Raw genomic sequence first — 24,233 nt, 5'->3', positions numbered from 1 at the left:
GAAGCGAACAGATCTATGTCTGGAGTTCCCCATGACACTGTCAATTTTGAAATACATGAAGATCCAGTTTCCACTCGTGGGGATCCATGATTTGTCTGCTTAACACATCTGCTAAGGAGTTCTGTGCTCGGCAGAAACCTTGCCTGAAGAGTTAGTTGCAAGCTTAGCGCAGTCTCCCATAAAATCATTGCTTGCCTGCATAGAGGATAAGAATGTGTTCCCCCTTGCTTGTTGATGTACCACATGACAGTTGTGTTGTCTGTTAGAATCAACACCTGCCCTGGAAGAAGTAACTCCTTGAAAGCCATTAATGCAAACTGGACTGCTAACATCTCCTTCATGTTGATATGTAGATGCTGTAGTCTGGCAGGCCACTTGTCTTGTATCCACTTTCCATTTAGATGAGCTCCCCAAGCAATGTCCGAGGCATCTGTCGTTAAAATATGACTCGCCTCTGGCCAGGTCACAGAGAGTCCCTTGTTTAGGTGACATTCCTGAGCCCACCACAAAAATTCTTTTTGAAGGCAAGGTATTATTTGAATGACAGTGTCCAAATCCTGGCAGTGCTGTGTCCATACATTTTTGAGATACCATTGTAGCTTCCTCATATGCAGTTTGGCATTGGGAAGCACCAGAATACAAGATGCCATGAACCCTAATGCTTGAAGGACTGTCCTTGCAGTCAGCACGGACTGATGAGATAGTTGATGGAAGTAAAGTGATAGACTCTTTTGTTTGTCCGGGGTTAAAAGGCCATCTGGGCTGCTGTATTCAGTCTCACACCCAGAAAGCACATGTCTTGAGAGGGTACTAGACTGGACTTTATTTCGTTCACAGAATACCCTAGGCATCTTAGCACTGCTATAACATATTCCAGATGCTGTAGAAGGTCTTCCTTTTCTTGAGCCAGAATCAGGCAGTCGTCCAAGTAAGGATAGATTTGAATTCCTTGAAGCCTGAAGTAAGCTATCACTGGAGCCAGAACCTTTGTGAATACTCTGGGCGCAGTAGATAAGCCAAAGGGCAATGCAGAGAACTGATAATGAGAATTTCCAGCTCGAAACCGCAGATACTTCCTGCAACTTAACCTTATAGGCACATGAAGGTAAGCTTCCTTGAGATCTAAAGTTACCATCCAGTGATCTTTGCCCAGCAGAGGTAAAAGCTGTTGTAACGTCAACATCTTGAACTTGGGAATGTCCAGAAAAGTGTTGAGGAGAGATAAATCCAAAATTGGTCTCCACGTGTTCCCCTTCTTTGGTACTAGGAACAGGCGAGAATAAAATCCTAGGCCCCTTTCTGATACAGGGACTGGCTGAATGGCCCCCATCTGGAGTAACTGAGAAACTTGCTTGTGAGCCTCTTTTCTTTGTGGAGGAGGAACGTCTGGCATGCCTTTGAAAGGGGGCATGGTATGGAAATAAAATCTGTAACCGTGGTGAATGATATCCAACACCCATTTGTCTTGAGTAATTAAATCCCAATTTTCTTTGAAAAGAGACAGTCTTCCTCCCAAAGGAGCTGCCAGACAGAATCTACTGGCAGCTGCAAAAACAGGTCATTGGGTCTGTTTACGAAAGGACTGACCCCTGCCCTCACCAGAAGTCTGAGCAGGTGAGCTCCCTGTTCTAGGCCTAAAAGAACCTTGAGCCCTGCCCCTACCACGTCTAGACCTACCCCTAGACTGGGAATCATAAGCAGGATATGTCCACCCCTTAGTAGGCCAATTTCTACTAAACTTCGGTGGCTGCACCTGCAAAAAATCTTTAACAGTTTGCATAGACTTAGCTTTGTCCTCCATTTTCTTTAAAACTGCTTCCACAGGCGATCCAAACAACACATCAGACTGTAAAGGAGCATCCAAAATCCTTGTCTTAACATGCTCAGCTAAATTCTGATCCCTCAACCAGGCATGCCTGCGAAGAACAGAACTAGTAGCAGCCACCCTCGAGGAGGCCTGTACAGCATCAAAACCACATTGCAAAGAATGCTTACCCACTTGTTCAGACACATGAACCAAATCCAGCAACTCTTTACACTCAATACCTTCCGCCAAAGCATCCACCTTAGATTTTAATTGTGAAAGGAGATAATTCTGATATTTTAGCATGTGAAACTGACAATTCAACGCTCTCATGGCTAGAGTGGAAGAAGTATACACTTTCTTTCCCCACCTATCCAAAGCCCTTGCCTCTTTATCAGTGGGAACAGGATTTTTAACCACAGAAGCCTTAACACCTTTAGGCCCTTGAGAAATAGTTTCTGGGTCCGCCCTAGGACTCTTAAACAAATACTTATGAGCTTCGGGCACCCTATAATACCTATCAGGCTTAACAGGAGCAGGAGGCAAAGAGTCAGGGTTTAGGGAAGCCTCTGCAAAAACATCTTCCACCACATTCAACACAGGAGGAATAGCTAAGGGCCTATGCTGGGGTAAAAACAAGAATTCCTAAGCCTTTTCCTGGAATCAGAGTAATCCTGGCCTTCCCATTTAAAGTGCTCCCTCATGGAATGCAGAGTCTCTGAAAATGAGAAATCCTCAGGAGGAGAAGCTGTAGGAGTGGAATCATCCACATCAGAATCAGAATAAGTAGGATACTCCTGCAAGTCTTCCGCAGAAGACTCTGAAGCCTCTGAACACTGTTCAAAACTATCAAACTCCGGTTCCACCCTAGGCCTCTTATCAGGAGGGGCATAGAACCTCTAATCATAGTAATCAAATCTTCTGCCATTTTAAGCATATGTTTCTTAGGTACAGAACCCGAAATGCTAGGAGAAGCCCCCACTGAAGCTGAACTTGGCCTACCTCTCAAAGAAGTTTTGGCAACAGAAGGAGAGGCTCTAACTACCTTGGGAAGAGAGGGAAGAACAGTTACCTGAGAAGCCCCTCAGCCTGGCCTACCTCCTGAGAAGGCACATCCTGTAACAGTAAAGTTTCTGCCTGAGACTCCATGGAAACTCCTGGCAAAACCTCTGGCTCCACTGAGCCTTCTAAAGAACCGACGTCCGGGACTGCCGGTTCATCAACCCTAGGCTTCGCTGTTTTGTCCTTGCGCTTTTGACGAAGCGGGCCGGAGTATCCGGCGGCATTTTATAATTGCAACGCTTCCCAAACACTAACCTGGCACAGTCTAACCTCCTCTTAATAGTGCGTTTGTTAAACCTAGCACAAGAGCGGCAACCAACAACGCCGTGCTCAGGCCCTAAACAAGGTATACACAAGGTATGGTAATCCCTATGAGGTATCTGTTTCCCACAAGAAATACAGTTATTCACTTTTTCTGACATCCGGTTAAATACTGAGGCAAGAAAAAACCAAAATGTTCCCCAACGGGGTACTTAGCCAACTCTGTTTCGGTCTGAAACTCCGGTTTCGGAAATATTTCAGAATGCCAACCTGCACTCGCAAAACTGCTTCTGCATCGGACCATGCGGCAAAAGACTGATATGGCGCCGGTCATGCGCATTAGTACCCTGACGTACTGACGTCAGTCTAATGCGCCCTGACCGACGTCAGCCTTATACTCTGGTATTCGGGCCGACTGGACGGCGGCGGACTATACCCAATAGTAAGGACTGCAGCAATGGGGAACGAAGAACATGGGGGTATGAGTGTGTGCCCCCTTGCTTATTTATATACCACATGACTGTGGTGTTGTCCGTCTTTATCAGTAGTTGTCCTGGATGAAGTAAGTCCTTGAAGGCTGTTAGGGCATTTTGAACCGGTAGCATCTCTTTCTGGTTGATATGTAGATACATTTGCTTTGGTGCCCATATGCCCTGAATGCATCTTCCTGCCATGTGGGCCCCCCAGGCATAATCTGATGCGTCTGTTGTTAAGGTTTGGTTGGCAGGGGGTAGAGTGAAGGGCTGTCCCATGTTTTGGTGACAGGCCTTTGCCCACCATAGAAACTCCTGTTGCAGGCAGGGAATGAGAGGAATCATTGTTTCCGGACTGTGTGAATGTTGACTCCATAAACTTTTTAGGTACCATTGAAGTTTCCTCATATGCAGTCTTGCATATGGAATTAGTAGGATGCAGGATGCCATGAAGCCCAGAACCTACAGAATTTGTCTTGCAGAAGACTGGGTGTTTGTTGCCATCAGTTTGAAGTAAGTAGTCAGTTGCCTTTGTTTGTCTGGCGTAAGCCATCTGGGCAGTTTTATTCAAGCTTGCACCCAGGAATGTTATTTTTTGAGAGGGTACCAGTTGTGATTTCTTTTCGTTTATAGTATACCCTAGGCATGTTAGAAGCCTTTTCACAAATGCCAGGTGTTGAAGAAGAATGTCCTTGTTCTCTGCTTGAATGAGACAGTCGTCCAAGTAAGGATATATCTGTATACTTCTTTCTCTGCAAAATGCAATTACTGGTGCCAGGCACTTTGTAAAGACCCTGGGAGCAGTAGATAAGCCAAAGGACAGTGCAGAGAATTGGTAATGCATTAAGCCAGCCTTGAATCTGCAGTATCTTCTGCATGATTGTCTTATTGGGACACGCAGGTATGCCTCTTTTAGGTCAAATGTCACCAGCCAAGCATTCTTGCCCAGCATGGGCAGAAGCTGTTGCAAAGTCAGCATTTTGAATTTTGGAATGTCCAGGTATGTATTCAAAATTGATAAATCCAGTATTGGCCGCCAGGCCTTGTCCTTTCTGGGTACCAAGAACAGTCTTGAGTAAAACCCTTGTCCTTCTTCCTGTTCTGGCACTGGTTGAATGGCTCCCATATCCATGAGGGATGATTTTTGGGCAGATCTGGCCAACCGTTTGCCATTGGCAGAGTGTGGAAATGGAATCTGTATCCCTGTGATACTATGTTTAGTACCCACTTGTCCTGGGTTATTAACTGCCAATTTTGAGCAAAAAGTGCTAATTTTTCCCTTAAGGGTGCTGTCAAAAGATAAGTGCATGGTGTAGGCAGAGAGAAGTCATTGGGACTGTTTTCTGTAGGTTTGCACTTTATATCCCCCTGATTTGGAGGTAGATGTGCCTCATTGCTTTGACCTGTATGAATCTTGCCCATTTGAGCTCTGTCTGACACATGAAAGGACCAATTTTTTGTAGGCCAGTGTCTACTGAATCTTGGTGGCTGCACTTGTAAGAAGTCTTTAACAGTTTGCATAGACTTAGCTTTGTCTTCCATTTTCTTTAAAACCTCTTCTGCCTTAATACCAAACAGAGAATCATGCTGTAAAGGTGTATCTAGCAATTTAGCTTTAACATGATCAGGCAAATTTGTTCCTTTAACCAGGCATGCCTCCTAATCACAGATCCAGTAACTGCGGCCCTGCAGGAGGCCTCTAAGGAATCAAAACCACATTGCAAAGTATGCTTTCCAACTTGTTCAGCTGCATGCAATAATGCCTGCAATTCTTTATTTTCTGCACATTCTGAAATCAACATCATTTTCTGTTTCAGCAATCCCATAACATGTTGTTGGTAATTAAGCATGTGAAATTGACAGTTTAAGGCCCTTACTGCCAAGGTTTCAGATGTATAAACCTTTTTTCCCCATCTGTCTAGTGCCCTTGAATTTCTGTCAGAGGGGTAGGATTTTTTGCTGTTGAGGCCTTAATTCCCTTTGGACCCTGTGAAATAGTTTCACGGTCAGCAGCAGGGTTTCTAAATAAAAATATATGTGAGTCAGGGACCCTGTAATATCTGTCAGGCTTACTGGGAGCCGGAGGTAAGTAGTCAGGGGTTAAGCTTGACTCCGAAAACACATCATCCACAATGTCTAAAAAAGGGGGAATGGCTAAAGGCTTGTGCTGAGGGAGAAGAAGGAAATCCCTGAGCCTCTTTTTTGATTCTGAGAAGTCTTGACTCTCCCAGTGAAAATGCTCCCTCAAAGTAGGCAAGGTTTCTCCAAATGAATAATCCTTTGGAGGAGATGTAGATGGAATAGACTCCTCAGTATCAAAATCCTCATAGGGAGGTATAGGTATTTCCTGATCAGAAGAAGAATTAGAAGAAATAGAAACCTGATCTGAAGATTCATAATCAGTGTCTTGCCTAGGCCTCTTATCTGGAGGGGGATGGGTACCCCTGATCAAGGTAATAAGGGGTCTTCAGTCATTTTGATCATCTGTTTTTTAGGCATAGAAGCCTGTGCACGTGGCTCAGGAGTCAGTTTTTTAGTTTTAGAAGTTGTCTTTGCCTTTGGTTTTGCAGCTGTCATTGGTTTGATATATAAATGTTGAGGTCTGAATACACCCTCAGAAGCTGTGCCTGCTCAGCAGCTTCGGACCCATCCGAGGGAGATACATCCGTCGGTCTAATACCTTGAGTATCTTGCGGCATGCCGGACTAGACATGTGTGTCGGTAGAGGCCTGCGACTCGAAGGTAGTGGGTATCAGGGGCTGCGAAAGTGTCTCACTGAGTACTGGCGAACCGGTGACTGGCTTAGGAGAAGCTTTGTCGTCCATTTTGGATCTCGACTGCCCTTCTCTGTCCTTTTCTTTGCATTTTTTATGTACTTTGGTAGACGGATTGCTATCCGACGACATTTCTGGGTAGTTAAATCTGTTTCCAAAATACTTTGATGCAAAAATATACCGACGCTTAATACAGCATTGGTTAAATCTAGCACAAAACCGACAGCCAGGCACGTTGTGATCAGAGCCCAGGCAAGGAATACAGTATAAATGGAAATCCTTATGAGGTATTTGCTTCCCACAAGTAATACAATTGCTAACTTTTTCTGACATTGGTAAAAAGCAAGAAAAAAGTTTCCCCAACGGGGTACTTAGCTTTAGTGAAGACTTCAGTTCTGAAACACAAACTCAAATATTTCAGTAGTCGGCTGACCGGCACTTGCGAAATGCTTCTGCTTCGGGCACCGCGCGGCAAAAAAGACTAAAGAAAATGGTGTCGGCTGCATGTTTTATACCCCTGATGACCTGACGTCATGGAAGAGAAGAGAGCAACCGACGCAGGACCCAAGACTTTGGAATTCAGGCCGACTGAGGGCAATCTGCCAGCAGATTACCCAAATGTAATGACTGCAACAGTGAAACACAAAGAACATCTACTGAAAGTACACAAAGACAATAAAAAAAAAAACAGTGAGACCGATAGTGGCTGGGGCTAACTGGTGCACTGAGCCTATATCAATATATATTGAGAAGAGCTTGAGACTCTTTTTGGATAAATCAAAACATATATTGAGAGATACAGAACACTTCCTCAGGGACTTGTATGCATACACAATGGAGAATAGTTTGGGAAACCAACTCATATTAGTTACATTAGACGTAGTCTCACTATTTACCACAATCCCCAACAATTTGGGTACAGAGTATGCAATTAAATATATGGAATCTGATTTGGGTACCAACAGTACTAAGATATCACAAATGAGGGAGTTACTACATTTGGTTTTAGAGAATAATGTGCTTATGTTTAAAGAATCCATCTGGCAAGTTAATGCCATAGCGATGGGCACCTCGTGTGCGAACAGCTATGCAAATGCAGTGATAGCCACTTGGGATGGTGAATATTTAGTATAAGGTCCATTTAACAAGCAGATTCTGTTTTTTAGAAGATTTGTAGATGACCTCTTTTTATTATGGGATGGCACACCTGAGACTCTGATGGAGTTTGTTGACCTTCTTAACAGATCCACCCATTTTTTGGCATTCACTGTGAAATGGTCTTATACGAACGTAGACTTCCTAGATGTAACTATTTTTAGGGATAATAGGAACATGCTGGGGACTAGACTCCATAGGAAAGAATGTCGAGTCAATCACCTACTTAGTAGAGAAAGTATGCATCCACAGTACATTTTTAGGAACATGGTCCAAAATCAGTTATACAGGGCTTCTACACTTAATGTGAGTGAGAAAGATTTTCAACAACAGATTAATATCACTAGCAGTGAACTGGTACATAGAGGGTATGATATAGATATGATACAGAAGAATATAGAGAATGTGGTAAATATGAGAAGTGCTAGAGCTAAACCTTATTTCTCTGAATCTATACAGGCTGACAGTAGTTGTAATCTGAGAAGGAGACAAAACAACAATTTAAGAATGTCATTCTGTTATTCAAGGAATATTAGTCAGTACACAAGCATTATTTGGAAAAACTGGAAATTTTAATGACAAATGAGCAAGTTAGTAAATACTTGGACCCAGTACCCCAATTTATTTTCAGAAATAATAAGTCCTTGAAGAGACGTCTGTGTTGCAAGGGATACTAATAGACCGGTTATACAAGAGGCAACTACTCTCTGTAGGAAGTGTTCTTTTTGCCCATATATCAACAGTAGTTCTAGCTTTTTACATCCAGATACAGAGTATAGGATAGTGATATAGTTTTAACATCAAGGCCACCTGCACTAGCATGCATGTGGTATATTTAGTGGGTCTATATCACTTTGACGAAATGGCAGCAGTTTGAAAACCATATGTTCGAACTTCTAACCTCGAAGTGCAAAACCATCGAAGGCTAAGAACAGCGATTTTTTTCCAAGGGAAAAAAATCGCTGTTCCAAGAAACACACACACAACACAACACAAGCACACCAAAAAACAGCAAGCCACACACATACACTTAAAATCCTACATCTAACCCTACACTAAACTGTACATACAGTACTATCTATCCACTTACCTTAACCAAAACCCTAACCCTAAGGTCCATCACTATCGCACACTCACCTGACCCATGCCCCAACCCTAACTCACCTACACCGCCATAACCATAAGGTCTGTCACTATCGCACACCCACCTCACCCGTACCCTAACCCTAATTCATCTAACCCACACCCTAACCCTAACGTCTGCACAATCGCACACTTACCTGAACCCTACCCATATCTTTCCACCACAGTGCTGAAAATAGTGAAGCCACAGAAACGGCCCACCGAATTCTTTCCCTGGGTAAGAATTTGGTGTTCCGCGGCTTTGCGATAATTAGTTTTCCAACTTCACAGTTCGAACATATGGTGTTCGAACTGCTGAAGTTTCAACGAACTGACAGGAACCCTATTTAGCTGTATGTAAAGTATGTAGCAAATTTTATGTTGGGAAGACTGACAGGTGCTAAAAGACAGGATCAGGGAACATGTATATCATATAGGCAAGAAAAGCATGTTCAATGCATTAGCAAAGCATGTTGCTAATACGGATAGCACGCATAGTTTTATTTTTTTTGCTATAGGAATTAATTATGGTAATAAGAGAAGAGGGGACATGAGACTGAGGATGGAAGAAATGGAAGCTCAGTGGATTATAAGGCTGAAAGCGAATGCTGGACATGGCTTGAATGATTGCATGACCTGCTTTGAAAGCTAGACCGTTATGCAGAAAGTGAGTTGCATGAGAAGTTGGGTATATTACTGGAAATTGGAAAACCACACAAGAACACAAAAACCAAGAGGTAAAATGGCTGTACCACGAAAAAATAACTCCACAGCAAACCAGGAAGGTTTTATTCCACTTCGGAATCAATATATTCAAATATACAGAAAAATGCACAAAATATTTCTCTCTAGCACCTCGGCAAACTCGCCTTTACAGAGTAAAGATTTTTAACATTACTTTCATTCCCCTTTTATACAATCCATAAAAACACTCCCATTCCCTTATTCAATTAAGAAAACCATTAAAAATTAAAGTCACAGTATTATAAAAAACCTTAATATACTAAAACTCTAACTTTTACAATAAACTTTTCCACGAACAATCATAGTTAAGTCCATTTGGTCTAAGTGTATTAAATTTTAATATAAGACATAATTCTTTTTTTCTTAATAACTGTTTTACATACTGTTCATTTCAATACTTATCATTTTCTATACTATCTATCACTGTAACTTTTAACCCTTCTATTTTACCTTCATGATAACTATGAAAATGTGTAGCCATCTAGTCATCATCCAGCACATACCATCAAGGCAATTCCATATACAGAATTTCATAGAGTTAATAGATTGTGTAGTAATTCTATTATTAGAGAAGAGGAATACACACAAAGTTATAATAAATTTAAAGCAAGAGGGTATCAAGAAGAGAATTTAAAGGAAAGTTTGAAAAGGGTTAAAAATCAAGTGAAATATAGAAAAATAGGACGAGGTAGTACACATAGTGATTCTAAGGATGTTGTGTATTTTGTCTCTACTTTTTCTGTATTATCAGATTGTGTGAAAGAATGTGTGATACACAGTTGGAATTTGCTTAAAAAGGAAGTGCATTTTTTAACAGATAAGCAGATTAGTTTTTCATACAAAAGGGGCAGAAGCATCCAGGATTTTTTGGTACACAGTCGTTTTAAAATGTCAAATATGCCAATGTTTAGACAAATAAAATATCAGGGTACCAAAAGATGTGGCAAATGCACTATTTGTAAGTATATAATACAACAATTTGAAAAAAATAATGGAATTCCTTTTGTTACAAGGGAAGCATTTAATTGCAACTCAGTAGCAGTCATTTATGGAATTGAATGTCCTTGTAAGAAATTTTATGTGGGTGAAACGAAAAGATCCCTAGCCTGCAGAATCAAAGAGCATGTCAGGGATATCAAAAATAATAAAGATAGTAGTCCTTTGGCTACACATTTTCATAGTTATCATGAAGGTAAAATAGAAGGGTTAAAAGTTACAGTGTTAGTATAGAAAATAATAAGTATTTAAATGAACAGTATGTAAAACAGTTATTAAGAAAAAAAGAATTATGTCTTATATTAAAATTTAATACACTTAGACCAAATGGACTTAACTATGATTGTTCGTGGAAAAGTTTATTGTAAAAGTTAGAGTTTTAGTATATTAAGGTTTTTTATAATACTGTGACTTTAATTTTTAATGGTTTTCTTAATTGAATAAGGGAATGGGAGTGTTTTTATGGATTGTATAAAAGGGGAATGAAAGTAATGTTAAAAATCTTTACTCTGTAAAGGCGAGTTTGCCGAGGTGCTAGAGAGAAATATTTTGTGCATTTTTCTGTATAGTTGAATATATTGATTCCGAAGTGGAATAAAACCTTCCTGGTTTGCTGTGGAGTTATTCTTTCGTGGTACAGCTATATTACTGGAAATATTATTAAATGCTACCTTCATGCTCATACACATATATTTGTTTTTATATGATGTATGCATATATTTCATATATATATATATATATATATATATATATATATATACATATATATATATATATATATATATATATATATATATATATATATATATATATAATATTCATTTTATTTAATAGTGTTTAAATGAATTTTAGGATGTGTATCTTTAAGTGTGTAATTTGTCTTGTCATGTGATTTTAGTTCAATGGTTAAATGTGGTGTTTTAGGTATTCAGTTCTATGTTACACCCGGAGAAGCATTTGGTGAAAGCGCTTGTGTGCATTTTATCAAAAGACTGTTTTTGAACCTGGAGCCTTGCCTACGTTGGTTGTTTTCTACTTAGAAACAGTTAAGTTAGATGTAAGGGGAAGCGATTTTAAGAATTTTTTAGAACAAAGAGAAACCTGGTAGAACACCAGGACTGAATGAAGTTATTAGTATTAAATGTTTTTTGAAATATAGGAAATTGTATGTAAATAAATAATGCCTTTATAGGTTTAAGATTTTAAAATTTCACTGAGGCACTTTAAATGGAAATTGGTTAATAGTGTGATGTAATGAAGTGTTAATGAGTGTGTATATATAAGTATGGCTGTTTTTAAGTGTGGTTTTTACTTCTGAAGAAGTTGCAAGATGAAAGCGCTGAAAATAAAGTATACGCTAAAGAAGTTTGGTTATTGTTTCATTCCTTGTGCCATCACTAGTATTTTGGTTTAACTGCAAAGTGGTTTGACTGTTTCATGGTCACTGTAACGTAATTGATCAGTGTAGGGTGTATCTTATACATTTTAAGCACTCTTTTATCCATGAATGTGGGATACTGTCAAATGCTTTTTTGTAGTCAATTCATGCCATAGTTAGATTTTTCTCCTTTTTATTGTTCTTCATTATGACTTTATTTAACAACAAATGATCCTTTGTTCCATATGACTTTCTTTTATTATCCTTTTATTCTAGTGACATGATTGAGTTTTCTTCTAAATGAGTATGAACTCTGTCGGCATCAGTTCCTGTGTATACTTTCTAAGTCGTCAAAGGCAAGTTATTGGTCATAAATTTAAGGATTGCTTGCAAGTTCACTCTTAAGTAGAAGTATTGTCTTTCCTGTTGTTAACCAGGCTGGTGTCTGTTCGGGGTACACATAAAAATACTTCTTACTCAGGGCTAAATCTTTATGCAAAGATATTGATACTTTTTAGCTAGAAGTTAGGTACTACATCTGGGCCTGTTTTCCATTTAGGAGCTTTTATTAACTTTGTTTTAATCTCTCTGGCCGTTGCTTCCTCCCATTTCATATCTTGTAAATTTGAACTTCTTATTCTTTCTTTTACTTCTTCTATCCATTTATTATATTTGTTATTTTCCACAGGATATTCATAAATATTTCTCCAAAATGTTTCTATTTCTTCTTTTTTTGGTGGTATTTCAGTTTCTCTTGACCAATTCTCTATAAAGCATTTTTGGGTCATCAGTAAATTGCCTATTTTGTACTTTTCCTTTATATTTATCTACATATGTTCTTAGTTTTCTGCCTGTGCTGATATTTTTAGTTTACTATTTGCTATAGTGAATGATAGATCCTGATCTGTTATAATACTGCATGCTCTTTTTATCACATCTTTCTTTCTGAGGATTTTTGTTGATCTGTTCCCTTTTCTGTACTCTTCTAAAAGTGACACTTCTTATCATAACTGCTTTATAGTTCTATTCAATACTTCCTTGATGGCATTCAATTTCTCCCCTTCCTTTCCCTTACCACCCTGTGTTCTTGTATTGTGGTAAGACTTTATCTGTTATAATTTAGCTGCACAGTAATATATCCTATTTACTTATGTTATACTCATGAATCTCTATGGACAGTCCTAATTATTGTGTTCATTTGTTTTATCAAACTTCTAACTTTTTGGGTTTTATTGACCTTATGTATTCTAGTTTTACACTGATCTTAATATACCTGTCATCTCTATTAAATCAAGCAACCCTTCTCTTAGATCACTTTCTTCTAAACCAAGGACACATTATTTGTTCTCCATTTCCTGTGGACATTGTATAGAACGTTCCAAAGCATCTTCCTGTGCCACATTCTTTTCAGTTTCATCCTGTGTCATCCATTGCTCTTTCACATGGGAGCTCACTGGCCTATCACTTCACAGCAGTGACTGTGTCAGGGTTGCCACAGTTTCCTGCTCCTTCCCTTGATGTGCAACTCCAACTGAATGTTTGTTCTGGTTTCCTATGCAAGGCTCCAAAGTATCTTGGTCTATATAGTGTTTTTCATGTATCTGTTATATTAATAAACACAAATTTGCATTTGAAGCTTCTGACAGTTTTTCTTGGGGAAGTATTTTCTTTTTCCTCTAATTTCTCTCTTAATATTTTCGTATATCTTCTGTCTGGAAATTCTGGGCTTCTTGCATAATAGTAACAATACATAATTTCTTTCTTATCCTCAATAGTTCATTCTATTGTCTGTATGGCTCTTTTTTGGCCTATCAGTTTTTGTGAATGTTTGTGGACTGCTACTTCCTTCTACAATGGGGGGGGGGGCATCTTCCCTGTGGGCCTGACCTAGCCCCATTGTAGGAATGTTTCTGTCTCTTGAGGACTCTACACTGTCATTTTTTTCCAGTCCTGGCAACAGAGCGCTTACTAAGATTGGGCACTTTTTATCTTGGGTCTTGTGCACCCAGCTTTTTTTTTTTTAATCTACTTCTGTCCTTGATATATGCTATACAAAATACAGTCTATATATCAATGTCAGCTTGGTGAGATTTTGTGAAAAAACAGGGTCCAACTTGTGAAGGTACTCACCAAGACTTGAGGATGAATTAAATTCCAGCAATACTATTCTCCTTTGCTTGCTGATTTATCATCTCTCCATTTGGACCTCAGCTTTCTTTGAAGGCTGACTGTTGCTGCTGAAGAACAGGAAAGAATCAATAGCAGCAATTAATATTCTGTGAAGGGTAATTAAATGTGCTAAAAGCAAATACTCTGAGATATAGTTAGAGGCTATATGTCTTTGTCCGGGTGCAAAACCAGATTATAGCACTGTGCCTTGCGTTAGGAATACCACCAATAGGGAATGCCATCTTAAACAGGGAAGGGCAGCTGAGAAGTTCAGTTACTGGAACAATTCACTCACTTCCACAACACAGCACATACTGTTTTCCCCCAGGAGCACTACAATATTTTAGAACTTTGCCACAGTCACATTCAAAACTAATGGTAAAATTAAGCAGCTACTACTCACAGGCCTAATGTGTTTACTTTTAGTACATGACCAAAGCAGATGTGATACAAAAGTGCAAATGTAGGATGAAGTCTAATATTTACAAAGTGCAGTACAAAGACCTGGAAGAAAGGAAAAATCTCACTGGCTCATCCGCTGGTATGTGTATCAACAAACCACAACAAAAACAACCATAAGCCTGAAGATGACTTAAGAACAGGGATATGGTGGCAAATGCAAGAGAATATTCTCCAAAAAGTATCAGGAAATGGGTGGTGAGGAAAGATAGTGAGCAGAAAAATCAGCATGATAGTCTCATATAAGAATCTCAGATTGTGTACACAAAGAAAAATGCAAAATGATGAAGTGACGAATTCCTATACTTCTACAACTGTGGGCATAAACTTGTGAACTAATGATGGAAAAATAGCAGATATACATTTTCCAAATTTATGAAAGCTCTTTGACTTTGGATACAGAAGTACTAGCAGATGGAGTTAATGGTTTGTTTTTATAGCATTACAAATGCTACTAATTTTCATAACCAACAGAATATGTGTCACCCGATGGATAGCTAACTGGCTCACAGACAGGACCCAGGAAGTTAGAATTGGGGAGTCCACCTCTACAAAGAGGCCAGTCACAAGTGGAGTCCCTCAGGGATCAGTCCTTGGACCACTCATTTTTTGCATTTACTTCTCTGAAGTCAAAGCTAATGTCAGTGGTCTCTGGCTAACTAAATTTGCAGATGATTGCAAATTAGGAGCTGTCCTTGAATCACACATTGACACAAATGTTCTCCAGGAGGGGCTGATACAAACAAATAACTGGTGTCAGAGCCATGGACTAAAACCAAATGCCAAGAAATGCATAATAGTATCCTTCGGGAAGTCATCCACCCCTGGTAACTATCATATTGACAACACACCCCTTAGAGTTGACCCAGTAGTCAGGGACCTAGGGGAACACATCGATAGTAAGCTAGCCTTTGACCATCATTTGTCTATCTATAGTAGTGAGGAAAACATTCTATGTTGTGCAACTTATAAACAAAGGTATGGCATCTAAGTCTAAAGAAGTCATTGTTACACTATATTCTGCATTCATCAGACCTGTCATTGAGTACAATGCCCCCTCTGGTATGTACCTAACCAGGCATATTCAACAACTGGAATGTCCACACAGGTTTTTCACTAAAAGAATACAGGGCTTAAGTAAAATGTCCTATGCAGACCACCTCAAGGCACTATCCCTGTATTCTGTCTCCCACAGGCTTTGAGGAGAGATCTATGCCTGACATACAGGGCATTGTCAGACTCAACTCTGCTGGACCTCCTGCATATCCACAAAATAAACAGCACCAGAATTACCCAGTCTAAAGACTTAAACCTTGCCTGTGATATAAGCAGGACCTGCTGGAAAGTCAGGTATGTATCCCAGATATTACCCTGTCTCTGGAACAGACTCCCCATCCATGGGAAGCAGAGTTCCTCCCTAAACCAATTCAAGTGAAACCTGGACAACTGGATGGGGAACAGGAAATTCAACCCTGGTTTGGCGCTTCTGTCTCTAATGGACACAGGCAAACTGTAAATGGTTCATCTCCCAGGCCCTAGCTTGTAAATGTTTCATCTCCCAACCCACTGCTTACACTTATCAAAGGAATCAGATCTTGTCAGAGATTTGGGATACATGGCTAGCCTTACAAGGCCCTTGTGGCCGTGAGCCTGGTAACCACCTATGAACCTACAAAATGTTTTTCCTCTATATCAAATGAGCCATCTGTCAATGGATTTAACCACCATTTCGTAACACTACACTTACCTTCTACTTCTTCATAACAAGGAGCAATTCCATGGTAAGTCAGATTACACTCGGTACAAAATGCAAACAAACAGTTACTGCAAACACCCATTTCACTGTCTGGTTCTTTCAGCACTGCAGTTTGACAGCTTAATCGTGGACAGTATACAACATCTGTCATTAGACTCAGACCATTCTGCAGCAACAGGCGGTCATAACGGGAAAATGCCTCTTCTCCAACCAGTTGCTTTACCTGCATAACAAGGCAAAGATATTTTTAAAAACCATGACTGTAAGTATTCTAAAGCCTCTTTTGCTGTGTTTCTCTACCAAAATACATATCCTTTTCACTCAGATTTTGATATCCTTATGGTCATACCTCTTAACCTCTTAGCACAACAAATCTGGACTAAGGCAAAAATAATGGGGGACAAAGGCCCCAAAATCAGGTAAATTATTAAATATTGCTCTTATAAACTTAGAAAGTTGTTATAATAGTAGGTTTTGCATTTGCATGCATATGCTGGAGGATATAAATTCTGAAACTTGTGTTATTTGGTGCCTTCAATCCTCAATAATTGTCTAGAAAACCACACATTTTCTCAGGAATACACCAAACATATGAGGCATACCTCTGGACAGCTGAGAGGTATACTTGTGGTTGCTCATTACTGTTTATCCTGCCAGCTAATCTTTTAGTTTTTCAGAACTCTCTCCCTAATGAAAAATACAGCAAGCCAATCTACCTTCCTCCTGCATTCAACTCAAGCTTCTTCTTCAGCAGAAAGACAAATCCTGACATGCATATGCTATTTATATAAAATGAGTGCCATACAGTCTTACCATGAATAATTACAGGTCCACAAATATATCGACTCAAATAATGGGACCCTGTTATACTTTATTACATGTTAAAAATTAGCAGCAGTGTATACCTATCTTTATTATGTGTGCCTTGTTAAGTTATCCTATATACAACTATTGTGTGTCCTTTTTATAAATTTAACTTCAAAAGCACTCCATACTACCTCATTTGCTCCTATCTGTGATCATTACAAGATCATATTATGAATGTCTTCCATTTAACTAATTACATTTAAACTACAGTTGTCTTCCTACTTGTATCTTCCAACCCAATGATATTATACTTACATACCCACAACCACTGTTTAGCTTAGTTTAAAAATCTCCAATACTTTTAATCATGCTCTACAAATAGAACACACACAGTTTATTTAAAAACGAAAACCTTTTCAACAAAACTTACAACTGAGTAGCCCTTTGATAAAGGTAAATGGTAAAATTAAGTTTTGATCAACAGTGAATCACTTTTTTGAATTGTAATTATATAAGAAGGATCAATCTTCAGATACATTATGAATGAGCTAAACTTCAAGGCTATGACAGACAGTAGTTATGTACCTGCTCTATAACCTAACCTCTTCATTCTTCTTATATTATGACTAAATTCCTATGTTTTTTACTACTAGTGATTGATGATACTTTCTCCATATTTATTTTTTTTTCTTTCATCACTTGTTGATACTGGTACAATAATGCTGTTTAATTTATCTCCGTTTTTATCACCCTGAATTCATCTGGTAACCAACTAAATTCCTGCTTTTATGTATATATTCTGTATATGTTACTGTAATCAAACCAACTAAATTCTTGACTTATGTATATACTCTGTATATATTACTGTAACCACTATGTGTAACACTGTTTCTACTTCTGTACTAATTAATGTTTAATTTATTTTCTGCATCTATGTTCTTGTCAGAGCTTTTTTCCCCAGCCTCCACCGAAAATGGGCTCTTTTAGGCCCAGTGGACTTTCCCGGTAAACAAAAGCAATAAATAAATAAATAAAATGTAAGGCACTGTAAAAACTGCTACATGCTCACAGTAATGCATTTCTTTTAATCTGACCTTAAATTTCTGTGAAGCGTGCTAGTATATCCAGAATAATAAGGATAAACTTTCAGCAAAAGTACCATGTTGTGAGTATAGGCAGGCACTTGATGTTCTATACAAAAATAAATAAATAAACAGATAGAGGAGATCAATTATAGCATGGTTATTGTTTAAGCTGGGATGAATAGTTTAAGAAGATATTCCCTCCTACATATACAGAAGGTACTACTAAACATCCTGACAAATATGGAAAAGCATATCTGCAGAGCGCTAACCCCACATCACCCCATATGGTGGCACCTGAATATCAAGACATAGTGCCATTCAATGCCTTTCAGCATGGAGCAATATGTGTAGCAAGCAGAAGTGGTCTATGCCAAGTAGGCTTCACCGCTCTCTCCAGGGGAGAAAATCAATGAAAAAGAAAATGTCTGTTCCCACTGTGTGTTTTTAGATCTCTTCAAATTCTTAAAGAAAAAAAAAAAACAATAAAATCGGAAGTGAATATGGTTTTGCTAAACAGCAAAACTTTGATAATGTTTCTGTCTTTCGGCTTTTCCTGATTAGGGGTCGCCACCGCGGAACTCCGGTCCACTAATGATTGGTAGTTGATTTTTACATGCCGAGTTACCAGCCCTAATGCACAACCTTCAACGAAGGTACGCCCATTCACGCATATCTCCACGCAGAAGACGCTCTAGCTGAGAATCGAACCGGACAACGTCATACTGTGACGTGACAAGGCTACCGCAGCACCACCACCGTGGGTAGCAAAACTTTGATAATAAAATTAGATATCTAAAACCTTTCTTCTGAGTGGAGAGTGGGGACATCTGTAGCATTACAGAAAACTGGCTTAAAGACCCAAAACATATGTCATAAACACCAAGGTATAGGTTTCCTCCCCTGCTGCAGATGAGATAGGAGAGGTATCAGCATCTCAACATTTAAAAGTCTGATTTCAAGGGAAAAGCCAGGGTTAGAAATTGGCCAGACAATAACTAATACCAGCAGTATGCACTTTAATATTAGAGAAACCTACTGTATGATACATTTGTCCCCCTACATGCCATGCAGATTTGTTGACAGATGTTCAGCATTTAAAAATAAATGGTACTTACGTATTATCGCAACCACTTTTTCGTGGTAATACCGCTCGCTTCTCTGTGCGCAGATGTAGAAGGTGATGCTGCCGTTATATCAAGAAGTGTGTTTTCCTTCACACTGGAAGGTTGTTTTAGGCAGGGGTATCATGGAAAATGGTGCAGATCATGGTTTTGGTGTGCTTATGCTGTTTTTTGCGCTCGCCGCTTCTTGATTGCTAATGCACTGATAAGCCGTCGGAATGTATTTGCATGTCAGTGCTGATAATAGTACCAGACCAGTAAGGAATAAAAGGATATCAAGGCTTGTCACCGCATTCCCTGCCATCACCTTTATTAGAAACTGTATGCTGCAACAACAAAGCTTGACAGCTTTTTTTCGATTTTTTTTTTTTTTTTGGTCTTTTTTTTTTGTGTAGCTGTCAAGAAGTAATAGACAAGTGGACAACTGTCAGCGTGTGAGTCTGTTATATTAAGCAGGGCTCACGGCTTGAGATGTGGAATGCATGTTACACAAAACAGCTGTGGGAAATGTATCTCCAGTGACATGATGTCGGGGAGATGACATAGCTTGAAACAAGCAGTTATTCCTCACATGTCATACCGTCTTTCCTACCTAAACAATGACTTTTAATAAAGTTAATGTTGTCAATCTGATTCTGTATATACTTATAGTTAAATCGACACACCAGGAAGCGAGCGGTATTACCGCGAAAAAGTGGTTGCGATAATACGTAAGTACCAAATAAATAAATGAAAATACAATTTTCATGTGGGATTTTAACTACACAAACACCATAAGGGTGAACTATTCAGCATCAGATAAATTCACCAAAATACTAACCAACTATGCCAATCAAAACAAGTTGGAACAAACAGTAGGAAATTCAACTAGGAATGGCCATTTCTTATGTATCATGCTGACAAACCTAGAATATTACAGTTCTGTAAGTAAACTTACCATAACAGTAGATGTTTGCATGATCACTGCTGCAGCAGCCTTCGCTACATGGGTTATATCCTGCCAAGGATATAACATTTGGCCAGCTTCCAAAGCTTCAGAACACCTTCTACATGCTCAAACTGTTGCTCAAGCTGAGCTACCTATAAAGCTTAGTTTGTACGCCAAGCCCTTCAGAGCTTTCATGCCAAAAGAGAGAGAGGGAGGCTTAGCCTTGAGAGGCACAGCTAGGAGTAGAAATATGCATAAACATCCTGGCAAAACAAAATACTCAAAAAACTAAGGTGGATGGAGGGAGAGCACAGCTACCACAGCAGTGATCATTCAAAAAAATACTGTTATGGTATGTTTACTTATACAACTGTACTATGTTCATCATATTTATCACTGCTGCAGTAGCCTTAGCTATATGGGTAGACTACCCTAGCTTGCATTATTTTGGAGATGGAAGGGGAAGGGTCTGGAAACTGCTGGGAAATGGTCCTAGCAAAGCTTAATATAGGCCTAGAGAAAAAATCAAACTTGTAATGTTTTGTAAAGGTATGTACAGATAACTAAGTTGCTGCTTCCTGAATACTTCTGGAATCAAACCATTTCTAAAACGCCATACAAGAAGCCAAGGCCCTGGTACAGTGGGCCTTAATGAAACAGCACACAAAGACTGTTGGCTAAAAAGCACTACAAATCAATCCACAGCAACACTCAATAAGCAGTCCTGGATAATCACTGAAGCACAATACTGTGGCAAAACTGCTCAAACCTTCAGTAATAATAAAAAATATATTTATTAAAAGTCAGATTAAGCGCTTTCACCCACTCACCGTGGGCTTCATCAGAATCTGATTATTCACTTAAAATCACATAATTTATACACCCAACCCACCAATGAATACAAACTATAATGTCACATGGTCTGATTGTGCATACTGTAACAAAAACACTGCCAAAAATGCATATCTAAAACACTAAATCCAGTTCACTATCTAAAATTATCCAAATATTAAAAGCATTTAACTATTACTTCATATTACACTTGCATATTATGTTATTTGTTGTATATAAGAGCTCTAGTATGTAGGACAGGTTTAATGGAAATAGCATCGTTGATACCAGGAAAGTTAGTGACATTTAACAGCAACTGCCACTTGGCCTCTTTTTCTTCTAATAATATATTTTATAGTTACCACCTCTAGGGTTAATTTTTAAAATATCTAAAATGGCAAACTTGAACATTTTGCACTTTTGCTACTGAATGTTTATATAAGGGATTGTTTGCGTTAAATTTCCTTATTTCTTATAGATGTTCGTATATTCTATTTTTAATGATAGTTTTACCCACATAGTATGCAGGGCAAAAAGCGCATTTGGCTAAACAGACTATGTGTTTAGTGTTACAGTTTCCTCTTTTAAAATATAAAAATGTTTGATTTATATTTTCAGGTATAATATTCTCTGTTTCTAATACGGCAGAACACATTGACTACAGCTTCCACATTTCTTAGTACCCCATGTGTTTCATCTCTCAACGATATGTTGTATGTATAATAACTCTCAAATCTATTCTTCAAATTCTTGCCAGTTTTATATACAAAATTAGATGTATTTCCGGCTATATTGTATACCTCTCTGTCACACTTCAAGATGCTCCAATTTTTAGTGACAATACTCTTAATAGTTTGTGCAGCTGAATTATATTCTACAACACATGTTCTCTTAAATGTGTCATTCTCATTTCTCTGAGCTGTAGTAGACCTGTTCCTAAAATGGGTGGATGTCTGTCACCCCATTGCTCCTTCACAGAGTTAATGGTATTAACTACTAATTTTGTAAGGTACCCTCTATCCATAAACATTTTTCCTATTAGATACATCTAATTTTGTATAAAAAAACTGGCAAGAATTTTCTAAAACTATCTACTGCCAATGACAGAAATCGAGATTCAGACTTTCTGGAAAGGAAAGGTGACTGCTGGGGGGGCATGATCCCCTTGAAAAGTCATTCTGACTTGTTAGACTGTCCTTTGTTTTGGTTGGTTCTTACCTTCTTTTTGACCCCCCCCCCCGCCATTGCTTCTTAAACATATGTTTACCAAAATTTTGCTGAGACTGTTTATTTTGTTTCATGCCAAAATTGGACAAGGTTGTCGAGAATTTCTTGGAAAATTTGAAGGAGGGCTGAAAAATCTGAAAGATTTCCTGACCCTTCTCATCACACTTTTTAATAACTTCTGCAGCAGAGGGTTCAAAAACTAACTCTATGTCACAAGGAGAACTTAAAATCTAATTTTTCCCATTATCTAGGAGGTTCTGAGAATACAGTCAGACAAGCCTCCTCAAAACAGTACCAATAACCATAGCCTTGGAAGAAGTAGCAACAGAGTCATACACACACTTTAAACAATGAGCTTTGGTCTGTGAAATAAAAGAAACTAAACCATGTAAGCAAATTTTTCCTTACAAGAAGCAATTGCAGACAAAACATTCTTCATAGATTCACAATTAGACAGAATAAACTTTAATACATGAGCCTGACAGTTCAACATTCTGAATATCAACGTTGCAGAAGTATACACTTTTTTTCCCACACTTATCAATTATTTTACCATGCTTGTCAGAAAGTGAAAGATTGGAATTAACTGAAAGTTTAGCAGCAGTAAATATATTGCTGCTGAGTCAAGTTTGGGATGAGTGAATAAATAAAAACTTGAAAGACTGAAAAAAGATAATAATGGTAGATTTCTGGTAGCAAGGGGCTACTGGCAAGAGAAATGGATTGAGTTGGCATGTATTTATATTCTACCTAAAACTGCTATTATGAAACAAAGATTTTGGGAGAAATAATCAGCTTTCAGCAGGGAATACTACTTATAGGTGGGACTAGAATAAAAGCTGCTGTTAAAAAGGGATAATTAGTACAGCATATAAAGTACTCCACAATAACTACAGGAACCAATCAGAGGAGGTTAGAAAAGATTGGGAAGAGAGATTGGATAAGCAATTCACAAAGAAACAATGGAGGACATATGTATGGCTCCCAAATATGCAGCAAAGTCTAAATGATTTAGGATTTTTGATAGGAAGTGTTTGCATATGTATTTTTATACCCCAAGCAGACTCCAAAGAATTTTTTCCTCAGGCAGATGACAAATGTTGGAGGTGTGATTGGGAAGAAAGAGGTAACTGGGGACATATTTTCTGTAGTGTACTGAAATGGCAGACTTTAAAAACTTTCTACAGAGTACTCTGTCAGAAATAGTGGGTGAACAAATGGATAAAACTAAGGAAATGATTTTTTGAGCTGGGATACAGGAACTGAATTGCCTAGGTATAATAAGGCCTTGTTAAGTTTAATTCTGGTGGCTGCCGAAAGAGCAATTACAGGAAAATGGAAATGAAAATCTAAACCAACCCTATCTCAAGTAGTGAATAATTATAACAGATATAAAAGAACAGGAAGTGGAATCTTTAGAAAAGGATAGGAGTAAATTACATAGACAAAAACAGAAATTGTGGGAACAAAACATGCAAAAATGTTTTGGAGGGGGAGTGAGTTTTAAGGGAAGGCAGGAACTAAGCAATTTATGTAATGTTGGATTGATAATTGTAGAGAAGAATATATGTGATATATAATGTTTGCAAATGTAAACATGTTAATATGGCTTGTTTTCTTTTGTTAATTATATGTTTGTGTGTATCATAAGTTGTAATTCAGTAAAGGTGTTAAAATATAAAAGAAAAAAATGAAAGACTGAGGAACTTTATATAATCAATCTACCTTTTTAGGGACAGCAGATTGACTATCTGGAAAACTGCACGCAGGGACACACACATCATCGAATTCTGACACCACAGGAGGGACTGAGAAAGTTTCTGGAAATTCCATTTGTAACAGTTCATAGTATTTTCTGAAGGAGTGAGACATTTCAGTGTTTTCCCACTGAAAACACTGGCATGTTCTGGGAATAGTGTCAGAGAAATAGAAACCCTCACAGACAGAATCAGATATCATGCTCTCCTCTGAATCTGAATCAGAAATCTGAGAAGAAAACTTTGCATCTGTCCCGTTATCTTCCTGTCCTGATTCAGAATCTTAAATCTCTTCAAGAAAAGAATGATCCCTTTTTCTTTTGC

General features: G+C 38.5%; 1 protein-coding gene across 2 annotated transcripts in view; it reads right to left on the bottom strand.

Annotated features, from left to right (window-relative positions):
* The window catches only part of LOC122799896 (E3 ubiquitin-protein ligase RNF14-like), a 692,373-nt gene that overhangs the window by 260,605 nt on the left and 407,535 nt on the right, over positions 1-24,233 (bottom strand). For both annotated transcript variants that reach the window (XM_044069277.1, XM_044069278.1), the window contains exon 5: positions 16,145-16,376. In XM_044069277.1, the coding sequence (XP_043925212.1) occupies positions 16,145-16,376 (232 nt within the window). The remainder of the gene's footprint in view (positions 1-16,144; positions 16,377-24,233) is intronic.

Source organism: Protopterus annectens, chromosome 4.part0, assembly GCF_019279795.1.
Source record: "Protopterus annectens isolate FY-2018-M chromosome 4.part0, PAN1.0, whole genome shotgun sequence".
Taxonomy (NCBI): Eukaryota; Metazoa; Chordata; order Ceratodontiformes; family Protopteridae; genus Protopterus; species Protopterus annectens.
The sequence above is the reverse complement of the archived record's forward strand: the minus strand, read 5'-3'. Positions and strand labels throughout refer to the sequence as shown.